Genomic DNA, 23,015 nt, shown 5'->3' with positions numbered 1-23,015 from the left:
AATTTTTATAATATGTTCTTTCTTATATTTAATTCATTATTAAACAAAACAAGAATATTAATTTTTATATTTCTATTCTATATTTTATTCTTAATATCTTATCTTATTCTATTTTTAGAACCAAATGCAGTCTTAATGTCTATATCTTAAATGCTAATCTTAATACTTGGCTGCAAACAAAAACCTCCAACTTCAATTATTTCTAAATTCAACCTATCAACATTACTAATACATTTTACTTTTCTAATATATATATATATATATATATATATATATATATATATATATATATATATATATATATAACAATTTATCTTTTAAAAATCTTTCTTTCAATATACACAAGTGGACTAATGACTATGTCATCGTTTATCACGGTTCACTCTTAAATTATTCAATTCATAAAATCTTGAGCATAAAATTAAGAATAAGATGAGTTAGAACTCTATTAATAACAAATTAAATCATTTAAATATGAAAAAAGTTAGTAAAATATATATATATACACTTTAAGAGTTGCAAAACAGTGAATTATCTTTTCTTACGTTGTAAATTAGTAAATTGTTAATGCTAATTTATAAAATATTAGTCGAAAATAAAATTTTGGGTTAAAAAAATATAGTTTGGTACAAAATATTTACTTTTACATAGAGTATTAAAAAAAAGGCCTACACCTCAATAATGTAATATCTCATTTCCATAATATATAATATTCTTCTTTGGTTTTGGACTGTGTCTTGATGATTTCAATTTCTGTTTGTTGCTTTCTGTAAGTGAGATACTTTATCATATTTGTAGAAGTAGTAGGATGTTATGTTACGAGTTGGATGTGGAATTTGAGGACTGAGTAAATGCGAGTGCGTGTTTATATCTGCATCATTGTTTTTAGTTGTTCATAATCACTAGCCACCCAGCAGGGGTTGATGAAATCTTGGCAAATCCCTTTCAATTGAATAACACCGTTGGAGTTTAGAATCACATTGGCAAAAGAAATTAATGTTCTAACTTATTAAGAGCCATTCTGGAGTAGACAAGAAGCAAGTGACGAAAATAGATTCACCTAGTTTAAGGCCTTAGACCTCAATCAATGCTTCAAAGCATCTTCCGAGTAAAAACCTTTCTCAGATATTTTTATCTCTGTGTATACTATTAAGGTTCAAACACATACTAAAGTCTAAAAGTGGCTAACAATACAGGACCATACATCACCCAGATTTAAAAAAAAAAAGGGAAAAAAACAGAAACAAAACCATATAGTTAACTGTTCTAGTTAATATACCACTGCCCAAAACCCCAAAACAAATGAGTGATAAATTTTTCATCATGATGAAAAGAAGGGCCAGAAACACAGAGCACCCACCCAGGAGAGTAGACCAACAACAGGGATACGTATAAACGTTGATTCTGTTTCAACTTTTCAGAATCCATTAGGCCAACATCCAAGGTGGCGCTTGCGTTTTGGACAAGGCAGTGCCCAAAAATAAATGACGTGAAGAACCTAAAAGAAGCTGCGCTTGTTTGGACAATCTGATGCTCGATGCCCAGACTCCCCACAATTAAAACAGGACCCTCCAAAACCACCTCTGCAGAGCACATTGGGATGTCAGATCAGTTATGCACAGAAGTATCACACAGATGAAGCATGTCCTGACTTGTCGTCTAGGAAGAAAACTTACCAAACGAGTGTTAAAAGTAGTCATTTGTACACTAACCTGTCTGATGATGAAGATCTGCCTGATGGTCGTCTACCGCCAATTGGCCAATCATCACCACTGAATCTTCCAGCTCGAGACCAGCTACTGCCAGTTTTATTATTACTTCTACTGCCTCTCCTATATGAATCACCAAAATCATCATCAGAGTCTCGGCCTCCATATCCCCGTGAGCTTCTAAAACCGCCTCTCCGATCCCTAGAACCAGAACCAGAACCTGAACCTCTTCGGCTACTACCATCTCTGTCAGAGAACTTCCCATAGAAATCACCTGGTGGTCCATCATCTTGCAAGGCAGGCAACTGCCAACAAAGCAGTATAAACATTTATGTTTACACAATCAGTGATGCGATAAATCATACAAAAGAAAATATGATGTTCTGGTTGGGCAAAAGCAGAAGATAATCATAATCCTTGTATGACTACGGAATAAAGATGTAGTTACCTTGGTAACCTTGGTTATAGTGTTTCCAGGTGGTATCTCCCTGTTAAGTAACTCTTTAGCAATTTCCTCTGGAAGATCGAAAACAGCCCCTTGAACCTGATATTAGGAATTGGTAACATGATCAAACAACTTGGATAATGTGGGTGCATTCTGACTAGCACTGTAATTCCAATCAAAATGAGCACAAAAAATAACTCAATATAATTCAGATACAAACCCTTTCATCTGCAATTAAATGTATTTTTCCAACTTCATCAGCAGCTGGAGAATAAACCTCAGCCAGAAACCCAGTGACTGATCTTGCAGAGAAGTATCTTCTACTATCTGAATCTCGGATCAACTGCAATGTAACCCATCCCTAGAATACCAAAGTTTTTTAACGAACCAATCAGATAACATAAGGCTCCGAAAAACAAAATACGTATTTTAAATTTTAATTTCCACTTAAATATTATACACCACACTGGTCCAGATCACCCACAAAAATTTTTGTGGAGATCTAGTTGGGAGAAGACAACATTAACATCAAATTCCTAGAGACCATGCATGAAAACCTCAATAGACTATTGAATGAGTGACAAACCTACACTAGCTTTCCATGCACTAAGATAAACTCACAAGTCACAGCAGCAGTTGGGAATGAACCACGAACTAAGATCATTATCACTGGAAAGTCATTACAGGATGTCTAAAAGCTGATTTTTAAAACACAACGAGCAGTTTGTTGAAACAATAAAGCTAATCCCATATATTTTAAACAACCCCCACCCCCCTGCCCCCACCATAAAAAGGAACCTAATTACATAGCATGTATTAATTACATAAAACAAAGGCAGGGTAGAAATCATTTAATAGATGACATCATTCTTAGAAATATATGATTCCCGATACCTGTTCATGGTTGATTAAAGATCGGGACGATGGAGGACGAGAGAATCCACTCATTTGTGCTAGTGCAGCTGCAAGGGCACTTGTTCCCTGTTCTTCAATCAATTTTTGTGCAGTCGGTGTAAAAAACTCAACAGACTCGGGATGAACCCTATTGAGCGTGGCAACAACTTGCTCAGCAGATGCCTCCAAAATCTCTTGGATACCGGGTGGACTGATGAATTCAAATTTGCAGCCTACATCACGCTCTAGAGATCTAACTGTTCTCCTCTGGCTACTGGTGTACATAAGAATGGCAGTACCTTGTTTCCCTGCACGCCCAGTACGACCAGAGCGATGCACAAAAGTCTCTGGATCATTGGGAAGCTCATAATGAATAATCTGAAGGAAACAGGTGATCAACAAGGTTTAGTACTGATCGCGGTATTGATAAGAAGCTTCTAAGTCAAATATGGATCATAAATTTCAGTTGGTAAATAAATTTGAGACGATGAAGGCTTAGTTAAATCTAGGTAATATCCCAAAACTCGAACTATTAAACCTAATCCCCAAATTATAGGTTTTTCAAGTTCTTTGGTTTATTCAGCATCAGTTGCATTAGATCTAAATGAAGGAAAAATAACAAATATTGCTGGAATTTTAACAGATTTGCACATAACACTGGAGATCGGATAGTTATATGTGGACAACATACCAAATCAACATTAGGAATATCAAGTCCACGGGCTGCAACATCAGTGGCAACAAGAACTGTAAATTTTCCTTGTCGAAAACCATTTAATGTTCTCTCTCTTTGATGCTGAGATATATCACCATGTAATGCTTCAGACATTATACTATTTGTTAATGCCAATGATACTTCATCAGCATCTCTTTTTGTCTGCGTAAAAACTATAGTCTTCCCACCCTTAGCATAAACCTAAAAAACATAATAACATTCAGTAAAATTATTGAACCACCACCATAAAGATAGGAATTTACACTGACACAGAAAATCTTGCTTGTAAAATATATCATAAATAAATAAATAAATAATAACGGACTCAACAATTAACAACTTGCAACAGCTAACACAACCAGTTCAAAACTAGGTAATTAGGACCAGGATTACTAGTAGGAGACCAGATAAACTTAATCAAATTTCCTAGTTCTGAACGATACCATAAGTTCGCATACAGATATGTGCATGTGTATATAGAGATTACCAAACTAAAATAGAAAAAGGTCAACAAATCGGTTACTTACACTTATAAGATCGGAAAGAATTGTTCGCTTTGAAGTGGCAGTTGCTGATATAGCAAAAAGTTTTATCCCTTCTGCAAGCTTTTCTTCTTCATCGCCAACCTTGATTAAAGAAAAAGAAAAGCACATTTATCGTTTTTCCTTATTTAGCTTTAAATGCATCAAAATCATGTAACAAAATATTGCCTGAATTATTCGCTGATATGGAAATGAAATTCACAAGAAATTAAGGTTATGCTGCAACAAAAAAATCTGAAGAAAAAAGAAGCAACAACAAATACATTTGGATTAGGACTCATCCCAGGTAAGAAAAAAATACCAGATCTATTGTCAATGGATTGTCCAAATACTTTCGAGCCAATTTCTTTACCCAACTTGGCATAGTTGCAGAAAAAAGCATGCTCTGCCTCTCTGATGGGAGCTTTTCCAATATTACTTCCACATCCTCCTCAAACCCAACAGCAAGCATCTGATCCGCTTCATCGAGGACCAGGTACTGAACTTCATTCAGTCTAAGGCTGTTCCCATTGATTAGGTCAATTATTCTACCAGGCGTCCCAACAACTACATCAACTCCACGTGAAAGCGCACTTTGTTGAGTAACATAGGAAACACCCCCATAAACACAAACTGTGCTCAGATAAGGTGCAGATTCCTTTATCTCCTTCTCTACTTGCTTTGCTAGCTCCCTGGTAGGAGCAAGAACCAACACTCTGGGGAGACGACCAGACCGCCTGAAAGAAAGAAGAAACAAAAGCATATGATGGTTAGTTATACAAACATCAAGCAAAAGCTGAAATAAAAAGAAGTGTATTGCATAGAGTAGAAAGAATGATTACCTGAGAGAACTTGAATGTTCATCTTCAGTAAGGCCTTTAATAATGGGAATCCCAAATGCTAGTGTCTTGCCAGTCCCAGTCTTTGCCCGAGCAATGATATCTCTACCTTCCAATGCCGGTACCAACACCGCTCTCTAATCGTAAAATACAAACCAGAAAAAGTAAGTCATCACATTGCTAACTATCATTCCTTAATTAGTGTTTTCTGTGTCAGACATGATTATGGCTCTACAAAATTGCGGTAAGCTAATCAATCTTGCCCAGGAAAATTTCTCAAATAATAAACCGAACGCAAACAATCATTGGTCGCTAAAATTCAAACCTGAATGGGGAAAAGATGCGAAATCCCACGCTTGTGAAGGGTATCAACGAGGCGCGAAGGAAGGCCAAGCTTGGAAACGTCGAGTTCTTCAGAGCTAACAGCAGAAGATCCCTCTTCGGTTTCAGAGCCAAAGCCGGCAAAGTCGTCGTCGTCGGCAAAGTCATCACCGCTGCCTATCCCCTTGAATGCTTCTTCGCTGAGGACCGAAGAATTTGGAGTGGCAATGGCAGAAGTAACAAAACTAACAGTGGGCTTAAAACCTCCCTTGCCATTGTTAGTAGAAAGGTGTGCTCTGAGAACGTTGTTGAAGTGGGACTTGCTGTCCAAGCATTGCAAGGAAAGAGAGGAAGAAGAAGAAGAAGTAGTAGTAAGCGGTGGTCGTTTGTGTAGTTCGAGAGTTGTAGAGGGAGTTTGGTATATGGAAGAAACTCCAATCAAAGAAGCCATATTGGGAATATGAGCTCCAGGGTCTCCAGGTGTTTGTTAAAAGTTCTGAGAGAGAAGGGAGGGTTTATGAGAGAAAAGGAGGAAGGAGAAACGAAGAATGAGAAAATGATAAGGCCACGAAGCTATTTGGGAATGTATGGCCTTTCCAATATCCACGACCGCTCCCTCTCTCTGTTTTTCTCTCAACTCAATGTCTGGATAATTTGGCTTCAGATATTTCCACACACTGACAAATTATGGGATATTACCTCCTTATCATCTCAATATTTTTACCCCCTTTTGTATCATCTCAATATAAAAGAATGGTTTTTTGTGCACTAGTTTTTTTATTATTTAGTGATTAATTTTTTATTTTAATTGTATTTTAAAATAATGTATTTGATTGGTTCATTGTCCAAATGTTTTTTACAAAGTTAATTATATTTTTAATTTTAAAATTAAATAATAGAGTTAATACTGAAATTGATTTTCAACAAATTTTAGATAGGATATTTTGTTCTTGAATTGGTATTTTTGTCTTTTGAAAAAGATTAATTTATTTTATAATCATATTTTTTATAAAATTATTTATTTTATAATAAATTTTATTAAAAAATTATTTATATAATATGTATATTAAAAATTGATTGAAAATAATAAATAAATTAATCTATTTTATATTAATAGTTCTTGAAAATTTATAAAATAATAAAATTTTATTGAAACTGATTTGAGCATTTACTTTAAATAATAGAGTATTTATCTATTTCGGTCCTCAACTAAAATTAATTACTCAATTTATCTTTAACAATTAATTTTGTCAACTCTAACGGAAGACAAAATGGTCTCTAATAACTCTAACATGGGACAAAATGATCCATGACCCCTTTGTTCGAAAACGACACTGTTCTTCTCTGATTTTCATCATATTTCGCATAACCCTAACATTCATACTCTCCTTCTTCACTTTCATAGTCTTCTTTTTCATCTTTTGCGTCCTCCTTTTTAGCTCTAAGATCAAGCAATGGTGTAACTGTCGTCGCACCTATCTCAACATGTCATGGACCACATACTTCCTAAATCTCTGTGACTGGTACAACCACCTCCTCCACACTTCACCCACCAGAAGCATCCACTTCCACGTCCTCGATAACAGTATCACCTCAAACCCCGACAACATCCACCACATCCTCAAGATCAAGTTCCACAATTACCCTAAGGACACGCCTTTCTCCACTCTCCAGCAAGCAATATAGATTACTGGACATTAGGACGTCATGAGAAGATTCTCCTTCAACATCATATGCAAATTCTCATTTGAAATGGACCCTAAGTGCTTAATTCCTTCTTTTCCGGAGTTCAAGTCAGCAGACAGTTTTGACCCTGTATTCAAGCTATCAGTACAACGAGTAATGTTCTCGTTGCCGCTCATATGGAAACTGAAGTGATTACTGAACATAGGTTCGGATAAGAAGTTGAATGAAGCGATCGGAGTAGTGGATAATGTGATCATGGAGATGATAGGGCAGAAGAGGAGGGAGATGACGACGACGACAGGTCTTAACAAATCATACTTGCTGTCTAGATTCATGGGATTCATCGAAGACGACAAGTACTTGAGAGAGTTATTAGTTTCTTGAGTATGAATTGATTGAGAATCTTGAGTATGAATTGATTGAGAATAAATTGAGGATTTTTCTTCTTGTGAACATTAAAGTTGTAGAGTGTGCATCGTGCAACTTGAAGTTACAGTGTTAGACTGTTAGTGTTATGCGAGATATGATGAAAATTATGAGAAAATAATGTCGTTTTCGAACAGAGGAGGTTAAAGACTATTTTGTTCCCTGTTAGAGTTGTCAGGGACTATTTGTCCTCCATTAGAATTGACAGAGTAAATGACCTAGTGTTTGGTGGAGAGACAGGGACGGAAAGACTGAGACTGAGAGACAGAGACTAAGAGATAGAAATTGAAATAAATCTCAATATTTTGTTTGGTGCAAACTGAGAGACAGAAATTGAAATAAGAATAAAATTCTAATTTAAATTGTGCAAAGGATAAAATTGGAATTAATTAGTTGAAATGAGGGTAGTTTAAGTATAAAATGTTATTAAAGTTTCAGTCTCCATCTCCAAAAATTTTAATCCCATATGTCCCCACTTGTTGGAAGTACTGAGATACTGAAATTTTGGGGACAGAGACAGAAATTTTAGTAACAGTCTCTGAATTAACAAACATGATACTGAATCTCAGTCTCTCAGTCTCTGTCTCAATACCTCAAAACAAATGCTACCTAAGTGACTGACGAAATTAATTGTTAGGAATAATTGAGTAATTAATTTTAGTTAGGAACTAAAATGTCTAGTTTAAAATTTTTTTATGACTAAAATGGATAAATACTCTAAATAATATTAAAAAAAATAAGTTGAATATAGTATATACGCTCTTGCAACAAGGTGGGGTGATACGGGATTGTGGATTTTGGGATGGATTAGAGTGGATTTGGAATTTTCATTGGAGAAGAGAGCTGTTCCAATGGGAACTGGAACTAGTCCATCAACTTCATGATAGGTTAAAGCCAATTAAGCTGTCAACGAATCGGGAGAATAATGTTGTGTGGGAGTTTGATAAGAAGGGTGTCTTTTCTACTAGTTCTTTCTCACAGGTAATCCAATCGAAAACTCTGACGGATGAGATCATAAGTTATAGTTTCACTAGTGCGATTTGGAGAAGCGTGGTGCCTCCGATAGTGGAGCTATTTGGATGGTTTGTGCTAGTTGGTAGGGTTAATACCAAGGAGCGGTTGAGCAGGTTGGGTGTTCTTCCTAATAGTGATAATGTTTGTGTTTTGTGTAAAAAGAAAATAGAATCTGTGCAGCATTTGTTTCTTCTATGTGAGGTTACATGGCAAATATGGTGCACTTGGTTGAGGTATTTTCATACAGATTGAGCTGTTCCTGGTACCATGAAAGGGCTATTTGAAAGTTGGATTGGAATGCACACCAGAAACAAAAAACAGAGGAAGTGGCTGATTGATTTTTTTGCAGTAATTTGGAACGTCTGGTGGAAGCAGAACGATAGATATTTAACAATAAAGAAACAGGTGTTAAAGAAATATAAAGCAGGACGATTTTAAGCTACCAATATTGAACCTCCAATGATCTTTATGGGTGTTGATAGTAATACTGAAGATACCAATGATACGGATAATACATGTGTAGACAAATTTCTTTTATTTTTGTGTTATTTATGTTCCACTTTATTGTATTGAGTTTCTTTTATTTAAAAAAAAAAAAAGTATATAGACTCTTGTATTGTTCAAGGAGAGGTCCATGAAAGGATTGATGGCTCAATTTTTTGAGCTTTCAATCAATAATTTACAAATATAGTTAGTTTAGAGGTAATAAGTAACAAATCACCATCATTTTGGTTTCGGGGCAAATCATTTTGTTTGAGAGTTGTTACAATATCTACCATTCAGTTAAATGTTACACTAACAAGTTGTTTGCAGGAGAAAATCTGTAGTGCTCTCTATAATCTCATCTCTAACAAATTAAAAAAATTACAGGTACTTATCCAACAGATTAACACCACCATGGTCGTGGGAGTTATTATAGATAATGCTTATCAAATTATCAAAATTCATGCATTTTCCTAATAATAGTAGTGAAGTAACCCTCTCTTGGTTTTGTTTCTCCTATTTCTCGTGAAACATACGCGCTTGGGCGTGTTGGAAATTTGGAATAATAAGCATGCTAGCGCGTTTCGGTATAATAGGTCCGAACCTAAAGCAAAAGCAGTGATAACTGATAACTTAATTACATTAATTATACTAATATTAATTCATTAATTACTTCCATTCTGGATACAGGTGGTTGTGCTTTTCGGCACTGTATTTCCTTTTTCTCTGTTCCTTCTTGGCAAAGCCAACAGCCGCCATTATTGTTCGAGTTTCGACTTGCCACCGCACCATTCACCTTCTTCTCCTCTCTGCAATTCTTCCCTCTTCCTCTCAGATCTGCTCCCTTTTCTCCCCTTTCCCTTACACACTAGGGTTTTAGAGTTAAACTTCCATCCCCAATTCTTCATCAATGGGGGTGCTGGTTCCTGCTTTCCTCTACATCACCGCTTTCATATGCACCCTTGGAGCTATCGCTTTGGCTATTATTCATATCTACAGGCATCTCCTCAATTACACTGAGCCTACCTACCAGCGATTCATCGTTCGCATCGTCTTCATGGTCCCTGTGAGTTCTTTCGCTCTTTCTATTCTCGATCCCTATTATCCTGCTTTGTTAATTGCATGAACTAGTTTTTAGTGGATAGAGCTAGAATAATTAGAGTTCGCTTATCTACCAGAGTTGACATTATCAAATCAGATGCACATCACGGTACCTTTCAACTTCAGATAACTGGATTTGATTTTTTAACTTCCAGTGTTAAATTGGAAGCAAAAAGGCCATTGACTTAATCTTGAAGTTCCATTGCCAATATTGAACATTTGATTTTTATGATTTGTTTTAAACTTTTTAATGTAATTATTCTCTCGCAGGTTTATGCGCTGATGTCATTCTTGTCCCTTGTTCTACCTGACAGTTCGATCTATTTTAATTCCATACGGGAAGTGTAAGTTCGTATGCGTTTTTTTCCCCTACTTCTTCTTTTATTCGGTTGTTGCTGATATTAAATCTGATTACATTTTTGTTCATTCCTATTTCATGTTTCACATGCTTTCTCTTCTTTGTCTGCATGTTTTGGGCGATGAGTTTGCAATTACCAGCTTATTTGAATATGAAAACGATATATTTCCGAATTATTTATATTTCTACTCTACTCCATTCCTGACTTAATGAAGACTCAGAAGTAGTTATGTATGGCTTTCTTAGTAGGAGTGTTTGGAAACCCCCTCGAATTTGCTACCCAGAACTCTCTGATACCATAATGAATTAATAACCCTACTTACTATACATGGAGTCTAAATTCAGCGGATATCAAATAGTCTGGGTCCTTCAAATAGATTGTTTATCTATTATCTATCTAGCTTAAGTGATTTTACCCTGTTAGCCATTAACTTCTGAAAATTGCTCAACATAAGTAATATTCTTCTGTATAAGATGAGACTGAGGCGGTGTACTGTAGAGGTTTGCTGCAAAAGCAGACGTTCTAACATTTGCAGTCAAAAGAGAGGAAAGGCAATATACCATTTGTTTTTTTCATATGTAGAGCTAACTTTCAGCTATGTGATTTATGTTCACCCAGCATTCTGTTGTCTCTGTTCTTAAATTATAATGAGATCACAGATATATTTGTATTATCCTGGAGCCATTTGTTAATTTGTATCTTTTCTACTGTTTTAGTTACGAGGCATGGGTCATTTATAATTTCCTATCACTATGTCTGGCTTGGGTTGGTGGTCCTGGAGCAGTTGTAATAAGTTTGAGTGGCCGAGTTCTGAAGCCGTCAGTGTGTCTGATGACTTGCTGCTTTCCTCCTATACCGTTGGATGGGTGAGTTTGTGCCTGATTTATAAATTTTTGTTTAAAAGTTTACGTGCCAGAATATATCTAAATGCTCCCTGGAAACCGATCCCATCTATGGATTTCCATTTTTTTCCCTGGAATCAGGATCTTTGTCAGTTGGTGGTGTGTGTGGTACATATATTGTATGGAAATTTGTTTTTTGAGGGTTTTTGGAAAATAAAAAATTGTGCCAATGAAAAAGACTTGTAACATGATCTTTATTGCAAAATTATGGTTCTTCTCTCACTCTTGGAACTTCTAGTGCAGGCGTTTCATACGTAAGTGCAAGCAAGGGTGTTTGCAGTTTGTGATTTTGAAGCCCATTTTAGTGGTAGTTACTCTCATACTTTATGCGAAGGGGAAATATAAGGATGGAAATTTCAATCCAAAGCAGTCATACTTGTACCTGACTATTATATATACACTCTCGTATACGATGGCTTTGTATGCTCTTGCCTTATTTTATATGGCCTGTAAGGATCTGCTCCAGCCATTCAATCCAGTTCCAAAGTTCATCATAATAAAATCTGTTGTATTCTTGACTTATTGGCAGGTACTTACTTTTCATGCTGCTTTTCTTTTTATGAAATATGATACATTCTTTCCTATTTTCAAATTTCAACTCTTTCAGTAATGCAGTTTTTTTTTTTTGGTTTGGGGGGTGGGGGGGGGTTGGCAATTTTATTAGTTTTCAAGACCATGGTAAAGGATGTAAATGTTATGCAAAATAGAAATAATCTTCAATCCTACATAATGCTGTTGAGCAACAATAACTGCACTTTGGTCACAATTTGAATAGACTGAAATACCCAAAATAACTACTTGATATTACAGTTATTTGGTTATGATTTCTTCTCATTTCCATCCATTAGGCATGAAGTGCCTTGAAGCCCACTAGTAATACTCTATAAGGATGCTTTATTTGATTTTCATATGATCAGTACTTTGTTTTGGGCATTTTTTCCTGACCTCCCAATACAATTTTTTCAGTGTTAATTTTGGGTTGAATGCACAGTTTTCTATGTCATGGCTTGTCGTACGTGTGTTTATCATTACAACTATAGATTTTTGAATTCCTAGGGTGTCTTATTCTTCCTTGCTGCCAAGTCGGGAATCATCAAGAATGCAGATGAAGCTGCTCTACTTCAAAATTTTATCATTTGTGTTGAGATGCTTGTTGCTGCTGTGGGCCACTTTTATGCATTTCCATACAAAGAATATGCTGGTGCTAACATCGGTGGATCCCGTGGTTTCACAGCTAGTCTTGGGCATGCTGTGAAGTTGAATGACTTTTACCATGATACTGTCCACCAGGTGAGTCTCGCTTTGTATTCATCCATTTCAACATTGTCACCATATGGCATGCATGGGTTCTTGTTGAAATATCCATCCTCCCTTTGCTTTTCATTTATTAGCTGATTTTTTGATACAACACCTTAAACTTGTGGCAGTTTGCACCAACGTATCATGATTATGTGCTGTATAACCACAGTGAAGGTGAAGAGGGAGCACGGAAGTACAGATCACGAACTTTTGTTCCAATGGGCCCAGAAATGGATTCTGTGAGAAAAAATAAGCATATTTACGAAAACAAGTTAGATGACATACAGCTATCTAGTTTTTCTTCTTCTACCAGTAGCACTCCCTCGAATTCTGGTCCCGTTTCTGATGCTCGTAGTTCTGAGGCAACAAATTCTTCCTTGCTTGTGGATATATCCAGTTCTGCATCTGTACCGTATGATTTGACGGTTATTGACTTGGATGTATCCACTTTCCCTGAAAATGTACCTGCTGCTGATAAAGTTGGTACTCAGGAAAAATGAGGAACATTAGAATCTAGGTTGGTGGGAAAAACATTTTGCTAGAGAGATGAAACTGGGAGGGGCATCTAACGTTCTTTCTGTTCTTGAGAGAACTATGATTCAAGTATGGTTGCTTAAATTCTGGGGAGGGATTTTAAGCAGATCCTGTGCGAGCAATTGTGTCTATATACCTTATAAGTCCTTAATCAGCCCCACTTCCAAACCCAAGAAAATTGTCCTTGGTGATGAACCTTGGTCTTACTGTAATTGTATTTAATGGTTGTGTGCCGTGTCTTGGTGCACATTGTAGATACAGAAGAGAGCTTATTGACATACATCAAACATGATACACATTCAATTTGAATTAGAATTGATTGATTCTTTTCTCACACGCATACTAATTCCTGTTGGGTTTGTAAAGTTCCATTGCTGTAGTTTTCTATGTACTTATGTTTGATAATTTATAGATATTAGGCTGCATTTGTTTATAAGAAAAGGACATTGAGATATGGACATAGAAATACAAAATTGTGTTTGTAGGTGAAACATGAATAAAGACATTGTGTTTTGAAATATTAAATTAGTGTATTTTGTGTCATTCTTGTCAAGGAGATATTAGGAATAGATATAACAACTTTATTTTTGTTCAATTTTTTTTATTATCACTATCAAGTTTTTATCATTATATTTTCTATCATTCTATTTTTTATTCTAAATCTTGTATTAAAAAAAGAATAAATTGGATTTTTTATTGTTTGTATTATTTTATATTCAGTTTATTATCAAATAAAATACAAAAATATTAATTTTTATATCTTTATTTTTTGTATTTTATATTTAGTATTTTATTTTATTCTATTTTCAAAGTCAAATATATTTTTATTGATGACGAAGTTGAGACAATAACTTAAAATAGTGCAGCATTCCTGTTATCGTTATCTAGGTTCTAATCCTAAAATGTTAGTGTTGCAATTTGTTCATGTATGATTTGTTAAGGGCTTTTTACAGTGTTAATGTGGAAAAAGGAGCTATTAAGACGAGAAAATTTAATTTCACAAATTAGAATAGTGTCACACTTCAGTACTTCACATTATCTGAGGAAGGGTTGGGGGGGGGGGGGATTTACTAAACATAAGGCCAAGAGTAGCGATCAATGTGGTAGTTATAGTACCTACACATTGACCTAGCAATATAAAAGTGACACATGCCACATGGCTTAGGGTGTGTTTGGCAAACACGTTGGTGAAGAAAGAAGTGCGTTTGAGCTTCTTGAAAGTTTCACTTTTATGTTTGGCAATTTTTTTCTTTCTAAACGCAGAAACGATTCTGCCTCTAAACCCACGTTGAGAAGAAGCTAAAATTTGTAGCTTCTGCGTTTCACGTTCATGGTTGCTAATTACCTTTAGAAAATTAAGTGAGAAAATTTTGTTTTTTTTTACCAACCTTACCCTTTATTTTCTTCTATAAGAAAGATACCAATAACTATAAGCTTCACTGTGTAGTTCTTTCTACTTTTTCATAGTTCTTTCATCCATTTTTTTTTCCATCAAAATCATTCATATTTGTTTCAATCACTAGTAAATTAAATATTTTAATTTTTTTATTATTTTTAGTACTCATTTTCATATTTTAATTTTTAGTGTTATAATTTATGATGTTATGTTTTTATATGAGTTTTTTTTATCATTTTCTATATTATTTATTTTTTATATGTATATTTTTTTATGAATTTTTTATTTTTGTTTGACTTTATTTATATGATTTTTTATTTATTTTATTGTATTTTTTTATTCATATGATAAATATTGTTGATTTTTTTTTGTAGTGCTATAATTTTTAGATATTTTATTAATTTTTATGATTTTATTATTTTTTGTTCATATGAATTCTTTTTTTTTCTATCTTTTACTACATTGTATTTATATTATGTATGAAATTTTTTATTTATTTTATTCATATGTATTTTATTTAGTTTTTATTGTATTTTTTGTTCATATGATATATGTGGTTGATTTTATGAAATTTTTATTATTTTTTTATCTGTATGATTTTTTTTCTATTTTTTGATGTATTCTATCTTTGTTTTATATTAATTTTTTTTATTTTTTATTTTGACTTTGTAAAATTTGTAATTGTAATTAATATATACTATGTTTATTATCCAAATTTTGTATAATATAAACTATGATCCTATAAAAAAGAATAAAATAAATAAAAAATTAATTATAAGTAACAATAGAGTCATAAATAATGAAAATTTATAGTTCAAAATAATACTAAATTAAAGAGTACGGTTAATATTAGAAAAAATATAGAATATTTTTTTTGTTTAACATTATAAAATTTATAGTACTCTCTTTCATATTTTTTTATTATATTTATTTATTTATATAATAAATATTTTTTATATTATTTTTGTTAGATTATGTTTTTGCATGTATATAAAAAAATAAATTGATGTCTCTTTTAGTAATTTTTCATCTAAAAGTGATTTTGAGTAGTATAATCCAAACAACATTTATTTTGCTATAATCAATTTTGATACAAATATTGCCAAACATAAATCACGTTAACCCAAACTTACTTTTCATCAAAATTAATTTTGTAAAATCAATTTTATGCAAACTCACTTTTGCAAACTGAAATCCAAACACACACTTAGTAGTTAGTAGTTTATGTAATTGGTATTGTTGAATTTCACTTGATTATATTGAGGCTTAATTAATTGTGATTACTCCAGAGTTTTACCACAAGGATAAAATGGTCCTTTCAATTAAAAATAAAGGATACGACTGGTGATTAATGTGAGGGAAAAGACTTATACCAAAAAATAAAAAAAGATATATGAGGGAAAAGACTTATGCAGTATAATTATTGTTATACATGTGCTCTAATTTCTGAACTTTGCATTTGTGAATATTCTGGTTTTTTGGCTCTGTTGAGAATAGACATAGAAATAGGGAAGAAGAGAGAAGTTGAAGATGACTAATAAATTTTGATCTATTTTGTATTGTCAATCAAGTTTTTTTTTTTTCTTTTTACATGTGGGCTTTAGTCTGTGAGTTGTCAAATTTGTTCAAAATAAAAAAAACATGGATAATTAATAGAAGAATGTCAGAGGATTATCAAAATTTATTTTTTTAATGATCAGTTATTCAGTTAGTCATTAATATTTAAAAATATGAAATAAAATATATTATTAGATTACTATACTAAAGGAATTAAATTAAAAAAATTAAATTAATAAATAAATGATAATTAAAAATAATAAATTCTAATAATTTCTTAATATTTCTCTAATCAATATTAAAATAATTGGCTAAAGTATCGGCCTTTTTATCCATGTGTCATCTTTTTTTAAAATTTAATACCAAAATATTATTCTTTTGAAATTTAATAAAACTATAATAACCGCTTATTAAATATATGCTAATTGTCTTCTAGATGTTATACATGTATTGAAGCCTGAATTTAAAGCAAACCCATGAACTACATTTGAGTGACGGAAGAAAATAAAGTGTTCAAAATTTAGAAGAAATTGCAAAATACATGGCCACGTAAGAGTGTTTAAGCTTGCAATTAATGTGTAGGAATGTATGCATATTAGTTTGAGTTGGTTGCACCTATCCAAGTGATTGGCAAGAAACTAAGTGAGCTCAAATCGCTTATCTAACTCATATTGCGTGCTGGCAGTAGTAGTAGTACTGTATGTAGTAGCATTCAAAACACGCTTCCATTGCAAGCAAACACATCAGTTCAAAACTCTAATTCTTTGAACACGTACACAACGAAGCTACCTCCACCCCATTTGCTTATGTTGCTTGAATTGCTCGTATTTCCAATTCACAAAACCAATCATAACACGTCCATCTTCATCAATGTCAAACTCGTTTTGTTTTGTTTTATTTGTATAACAATATAAGTAATGTACATCCATCACTCGGATTTCGTTAAATACTAATTAAACCGCTGTTGTCACTTGTGTGCAAAGATTGGTGCTACAATTTAATTTATTGGAACACGCCAAGGGTTGTGCTTGTGCCTTAAGACTTACAAAACTACATAACAGTCATTTTCGTGCAAGCAGTAGAATTTTAACATTGAAAAATGCTAATCTACTCTAAATCCTAAATTATGAACTGTCAATTTCAAGTTCCAAATCATAACATCTAAATTCTGAACAAAATCTACTGGGATTTGGGAAGCACAAAAGACACGTGATGAAAGGGATTTATCCAACAATCCACGTGGTAAAGTGTTAACCAATATTTAAGACAGACACCCTATAAAAAAGTTTTTGTTTCTATGTTAGCCTGTGTGGCGGCGCACCAAAAGCAAGCAAGCAAAGCGAAGCAACAACAACAACAACAAACACAAATTAAGGTTCGTGGAATTTCCACATAGTACACACCCCCTTTCTCTCTTTTTCTTTGATATAAATGGCACTCACTTTGAGAACATGAATTAAGTCACATAACATTTTTATTTTTCAGAGCCATGAACATGAAGCATAGTGATGAGAGGCATATGAATAATGTGATGATGTTTAGGACGGAATCTTTTGGCCATTACAACACTTACCCTGATGAACAGAGAGAGAAGAGGCAACTTTACCTGAGAAGCTACCAATTCTGCCGCAAGAAGAGCCTGAGTGATAGAATCAAAGGGTCTTTGGTGCGTGTCAAGAAGGTGGTGTGCCTCAGGCTTAGGTCTGCTAAGAAGTTTAGGAAGTTGATTCTCTCAAGAATCAGAATCAAATGCGGTTTCTATTATCGTAGGAAGAGATCCTCTCGTCTTCTCAATAATTTTCACCACACCCGAAGCACCACCACTGTTCATGATTCTTCATCATCTTCCTGTTTGTGGTAGCTATTTATTCATCATCATCATCATCACAAACTTCATTCTACTATGCCACCTGTTTAACTATTATTTCATCACTTTTCTTGTTAGATTCTATCTATCACTCCTTAGCTATATTGTACAAATTTTTATTATTAATCTTACAATGAGGCTACGATATATCCCTTGATACTGTTTTGCTGGTTTTCGTTTTCTGTTCATTTAACTTGAGTCTTGTCTTCTTCAACTGTTCTTTTGCTATTTCTGTTTTTGATCCTTGTTTCTTGTAGTTCCATGAAGGAAAAAATTGTCTGTGTTAAACAGTTTTTAGTTAATTACTTATATAATTAATTTTAGAGAAAATTCCACTCCTCTCCCCTGTGAGATGCTAAAATGACACTCCCCACCCTTCTATTTTATAAATGTACATTTTCCTCCCTTCTAACTTTTAAAAAACTTCATTTTTAATCCATTTTAAACTTTTTGTGTTAACTAATGTTAACTTTATCCATTTTTTAAGAAAAAAATTATTTTTTAAAAAAATATTCATTAGAAAAAATTTTATTTTTTATTATTAAATTTTGCTTAATAAAATATTCTTTAATAAATTATTTTTTTATTGATTAAATTGTATTTTTAAAAAATTTAATAATTATGTTATTTTTTTAAATACCCTTTAATAATTTTTTAATTATTAAATTATAATTTTACCAAAATTTTTGTTAACAATTTGTTTATATTTTACTATTAATTTTTCGATATCTATATATTATTTTAACATTAAATAAAAAATTTTAGTAAGATTATTTTTCAATATCAATAAATATTAATTGTTATACATATTATCAGTGGTAAGATTTTTTTATTTAATATTAAAATAATATATATTAATATAAAAAAATTAATAGTAAATATAAAAATAATTGTTAACAAAAATTTTAGTAAAATCACAATTTAATAATTAAAAAATTATTGAAAAATAGGTATCTTAGAAAAAAATAATTTAATTATTAATTTTTTTGAAAATATTTCGTTAAAAATACAATTTAATTAATAAAAGAATAATTTATTAAAGGATATTTTGGTAAACAAAATTTAATGATAAAAAATAAAATTTTTGTTAATGGATATTTTTTCAAAAAATAATTTATTTTTTTTCATAAAAAATGGATAAAGTTAACATTATTAACAAAAAAAAATTAAAATGGATTAAAGATGAGGTTTTTTAAAAGTTAGAAGGGAGGAAAATGTACATTTATAAAATAGAGGGGAGGGAAGTAACATTTTAGCATCCCGCAGGGAAGGGGAGTGACATTTTCTCTTAATTTTATAAATAATAATACGAGGGAACTAATATTATTACAATCAATTTCAGCCAACACTATAATAAGTTGTTAAATAAGTTCAATAAAAAACATACTAAAGATGAGTTTTTTGTTGAGTTTAGATATCAGATACTTTTTCTAATTGAATTTTGAATAATGTTCTTATTTTTAAGTATTTTGGATATTTTTTTTATGTTAAACAATAGTTGTACAATGTTGTCTTTCAAAATTTTGTCTTGTACAATTTTAAAATGTATGAGGAAGGATAAAATTGATGAAAGAAATGAATAAATTTTGACAATTTTTAAAGTATTTTGCTATTTTTGAGAGATTTTTTTATAGGTACATGTATTTTCTAACCATATATATAACTTTTTGGTTGTTTTAATGTCACTTTTGTTTAAAATAATGTTATATTTTGGTATGACTATGTTATGATAATTATGATGACTATACAACTGTTGTTAAAATCATAATTATATTTATTTTAAATAATATTTGTATTTAATAATAAAAATAATACTTTAATTTTAACAATAGTTTTTAAAACACTATAACCACATGGTGTAATCAACCCAAATAACATAGGAATAGCAACAATTAGAAACTGAGAATGTTGATCAAAATCCCAGAAAGTATGCAAAATTTTAGGCCTTATTTACTGCAAGCTTTGTGATTTGTGGGGACCCTTTTTGCTTTTGCTTTTGCAACACTAAAAAGTTTGAATTCAACAAGTTCTTCATGTGCCTCAAAGTTTGATGATTTTCTTTTTGAGTAATAAATGGGAATGGGGACTCTTTTTTCTACTTGTCACCCTATAATATAATGCCTGCTTCTGCCATTAAAATTGTCAGAATCACCTACCATTTCTCTCTTTCCTTTTTCTAACTCAGTTTAATTTATTCATTGTCATTGAAAATTTACACCAGCAACAATAAAGTTCCACCAGAAACCATTGGCAATTAAATTTTCAACGGCCTAATTTATCAACCGTAGTAAGATTAATTAAATGCTACCAACAAATTATTAGATTTCTACTACATGTTTTTTTTTTCCACCATGGAGATAGAAGTCACGTGAAAGTTTTCTAGAACAAAAGATAAAATTTTGACTTTTGTTTAACCTTTGGGCTCTGGCTTAAATTTATTGCATTATAGAATTTGAAGGTATACTTCAAAAAATTAATTTGATTAATTGATTATTATTACTATGTCAAAAGAAAAAAGAGAATGGATACGGTCAACAACACTTGAACATATGCTTATATTTTTGGGTGATCTAAAATCATATACTCTGACTTATCCGTGGTGTAAGAACATCGATGAATTCATTCTTTTTTTAAAGAATTAACAATCATGATAATATTATATAAAAACTCTTGATTAGTGTTTAGGAAAGAGGAATACTGTTCTACTTCTACTATTATCTCAACGAAACAAAAATAATAGTGAGTTAAATGTCAACGGCTTTTGCAATTTGCATAGAGTCACCAACGGTCACATACATGCAATTAATTTCAGAGATTCTAGCTGATCTTCAAGCTCGTTTACTAATAATTAATAAATAACGGGTAAAATGCCAATGTCACATGTGCTAAGGCCCAGTTTTGATAAATAATTTAATTAATTTTTTTAAAAAAAATAGTTTAAATAATAAATATTTATATTAAAAATAATTTATAAATAAATTATTCTATATTTTATTTTTTAGTTCTAAAAATATTTATTTTAAAAAAATTGTGATAAAAAAATTTTTATTATGAAAAAATTATTTTTTAACTTCTCTATAAACACTTAAATAATTTTTTAAAAAGTTACAATTTAGTTTTTAAAATTGTACTAGACATTAATACTACTACTTTTCATAAGTTAAAAGCTCAAAAAAGTAACTTTTAAAACTTTCCAAATGGCCTTAATAGGTAGGGGTGGAAACAGGTCAGACCAGACTAGGCTTTGCTCTTAACAAACCTGGTCTGTCATGTAGTTAATTGGCTTGAGCCTGGCCTGCAGCTTGCTATAAACTCTTTATAAAATATTAGGTCTAGCCTGTTATTCAGCCTAGCATGGCCTGAAGCCTATTAAAAGACTTGATATTTTTTTACAAAAATAAAAATATTATTTAAAACGTTATTTTTTAATAAAAATATTTACATGTAATATGTCATATTTAATATTTATAATAAAATATAATAAATTTAAAATATCTCATAATTTTGTTAATAATAAAAAATTATTTATATATTAATTATGTTTTAGCAGGTCTAAATAGGCCTGACAGGCCAATAAGACTAATCAGTGAGTCTAGACTTAACTTATTAACATATTAAGGCTTTTCAAAGAGTATGGTGCCTCTTTTATAACAGGTGAGGTCAAGCCAAGCTCTTCAGCCCGGCCTTTTTCCACCTCTACTAATAGGAATGAACCAACTTGGGATGATTGAATAATCACTTCACTCGTCCGCTTAACCAAGTGTTATAAATTTAAATCCCATCTTGTGCATACAACAATTCATTGGCCAGCGACAAAACTTTTAAATAGAGATCAGATTTAGGGTTGTCAAATGGGCCAGTTCGGCCTATTTAGGTCCGGCCTGTTTAAGCCCGCGGGACGTGGGTTAAATGAGTTGACCCGTTTAAGTTTGCTTTATTCGCAAGCCATAATTTTCTAGCCCGGACCGTTTATGGTCAGCTCGATGGGTTAAACGGACTTGTCTGTTTACCCTTTTATTTTTTGAAAAATATTTGGCTTAAAATATCATTTTTAGGTTAAAAACCTTAAACAAACAGTATTTTTTTTAGTTGATGGGTCAGATTTTCGGGTCGAATCAGAAAAAATATCGGCTAACATTGTTATTTTTTTTTGAAAAAATGTTTAAAAAATGGGTTGCCCATTTAGCCCGCGGGCTAGTCCGTTTAATCCGTCATTTTTTCCGGGTTAATCGAGCTCAATCCGTTTAGTCTAAAATTTAAACAGGCTTAATTTTAGAGACAAAGTCCGCCCATTTAAATTGGTAAACGGGCTAGTCCAATGAATTTGGCCCATTTTAATTCGCGATGAACTAATCCTTGATCTGTTGGGTTAAAAAATACTGCAAGAACCAAAATATTAATAGGAATGAACATATCACGATATAATATTGCATAATTTAACTTAAAATATATAACTTTATAGTTTATTTATTAAAATACAACACAAAATTTAAGTTATATTATTTTAAAATTAAAATATTTTAAACATATAAGATTATTTATGTGTTGTTTATCACATATATACTTCTATGATAATATTCACTAGATCTTATATTAACAAAATTATTAATAATATGATATGCTAACATAAAGTTCTGAACACCCACCCAAGAGCGTGCAAGTTAAACAAAAACTCAAACCAATTGTCGTGTGACTTTTTTCTTGATAGCGTGAATAATGGAAGCAAATGCCAGAATATATGATGCAAATTTAGTTTGCAAGTAATATAGACACGCATTCATAGTGTGTCAAACAGATACACCTTTTGGAGAGAATGATTCCCTGAATGAGTACGTATGGATTGGAGAGAAAAACACTAAAATAATCGTAGCTTTTCGTTAGATCTAATTTTATTATTCAATCACCAGAGTGTTAATATTAATATTAATTTGGAAAAGAAAAGGCTGG

The 23,015-nt window shown here is 32.1% G+C and overlaps 2 protein-coding genes and 1 long non-coding RNA gene across 3 annotated transcripts; 2 read left to right on the top strand and 1 right to left on the bottom strand.

Moving 5' to 3' along the window:
• Positions 1-1,102: 1,102 nt before the first annotated feature.
• Positions 1,103-6,149, bottom strand: LOC112695637 (DEAD-box ATP-dependent RNA helicase 3, chloroplastic). The gene is made up of 10 exons (XM_025748058.3): positions 5,449-6,149; positions 5,127-5,260; positions 4,607-5,021; positions 4,291-4,389; positions 3,740-3,964; positions 3,049-3,426; positions 2,375-2,515; positions 2,158-2,253; positions 1,713-2,014; positions 1,103-1,583 (listed from the first exon to the last, which is right to left on the bottom strand). Exons 1-10 carry the CDS (start codon positions 5,893-5,895, stop codon positions 1,499-1,501), a joined length of 2,322 nt encoding a protein of 773 aa, XP_025603843.1. The 5' UTR covers positions 5,896-6,149; the 3' UTR covers positions 1,103-1,498.
• A 3,367-nt stretch (positions 6,150-9,516) lies between these two features.
• Positions 9,517-13,582, top strand: LOC112695636 (uncharacterized). Its single transcript, XM_025748057.3, has 6 exons — positions 9,517-10,119; positions 10,425-10,498; positions 11,230-11,379; positions 11,659-11,944; positions 12,472-12,705; positions 12,843-13,582. Exons 1-6 carry the CDS (start codon positions 9,964-9,966, stop codon positions 13,212-13,214), a joined length of 1,272 nt encoding a protein of 423 aa, XP_025603842.1. The 5' UTR covers positions 9,517-9,963; the 3' UTR covers positions 13,215-13,582.
• Positions 13,583-17,294: 3,712 nt separating this feature from the next.
• LOC140173326 (uncharacterized) lies at positions 17,295-18,256 on the top strand. The gene is made up of 2 exons (XR_011861943.1): positions 17,295-17,576; positions 17,687-18,256. It is a non-coding gene; the product is annotated as an uncharacterized lncRNA (long non-coding RNA).
• The last annotated feature ends 4,759 nt before the right edge of the window (positions 18,257-23,015 follow it).

The sequence above is a fragment of the Arachis hypogaea genome, chromosome 6 (assembly GCF_003086295.3).
Source record: "Arachis hypogaea cultivar Tifrunner chromosome 6, arahy.Tifrunner.gnm2.J5K5, whole genome shotgun sequence".
Lineage (NCBI taxonomy): Eukaryota > Viridiplantae > Streptophyta > Magnoliopsida > Fabales > Fabaceae > Arachis > Arachis hypogaea.
Note: the sequence above shows the minus strand (reverse complement) of the source record. Positions and strands in the feature narration are given on the sequence as shown.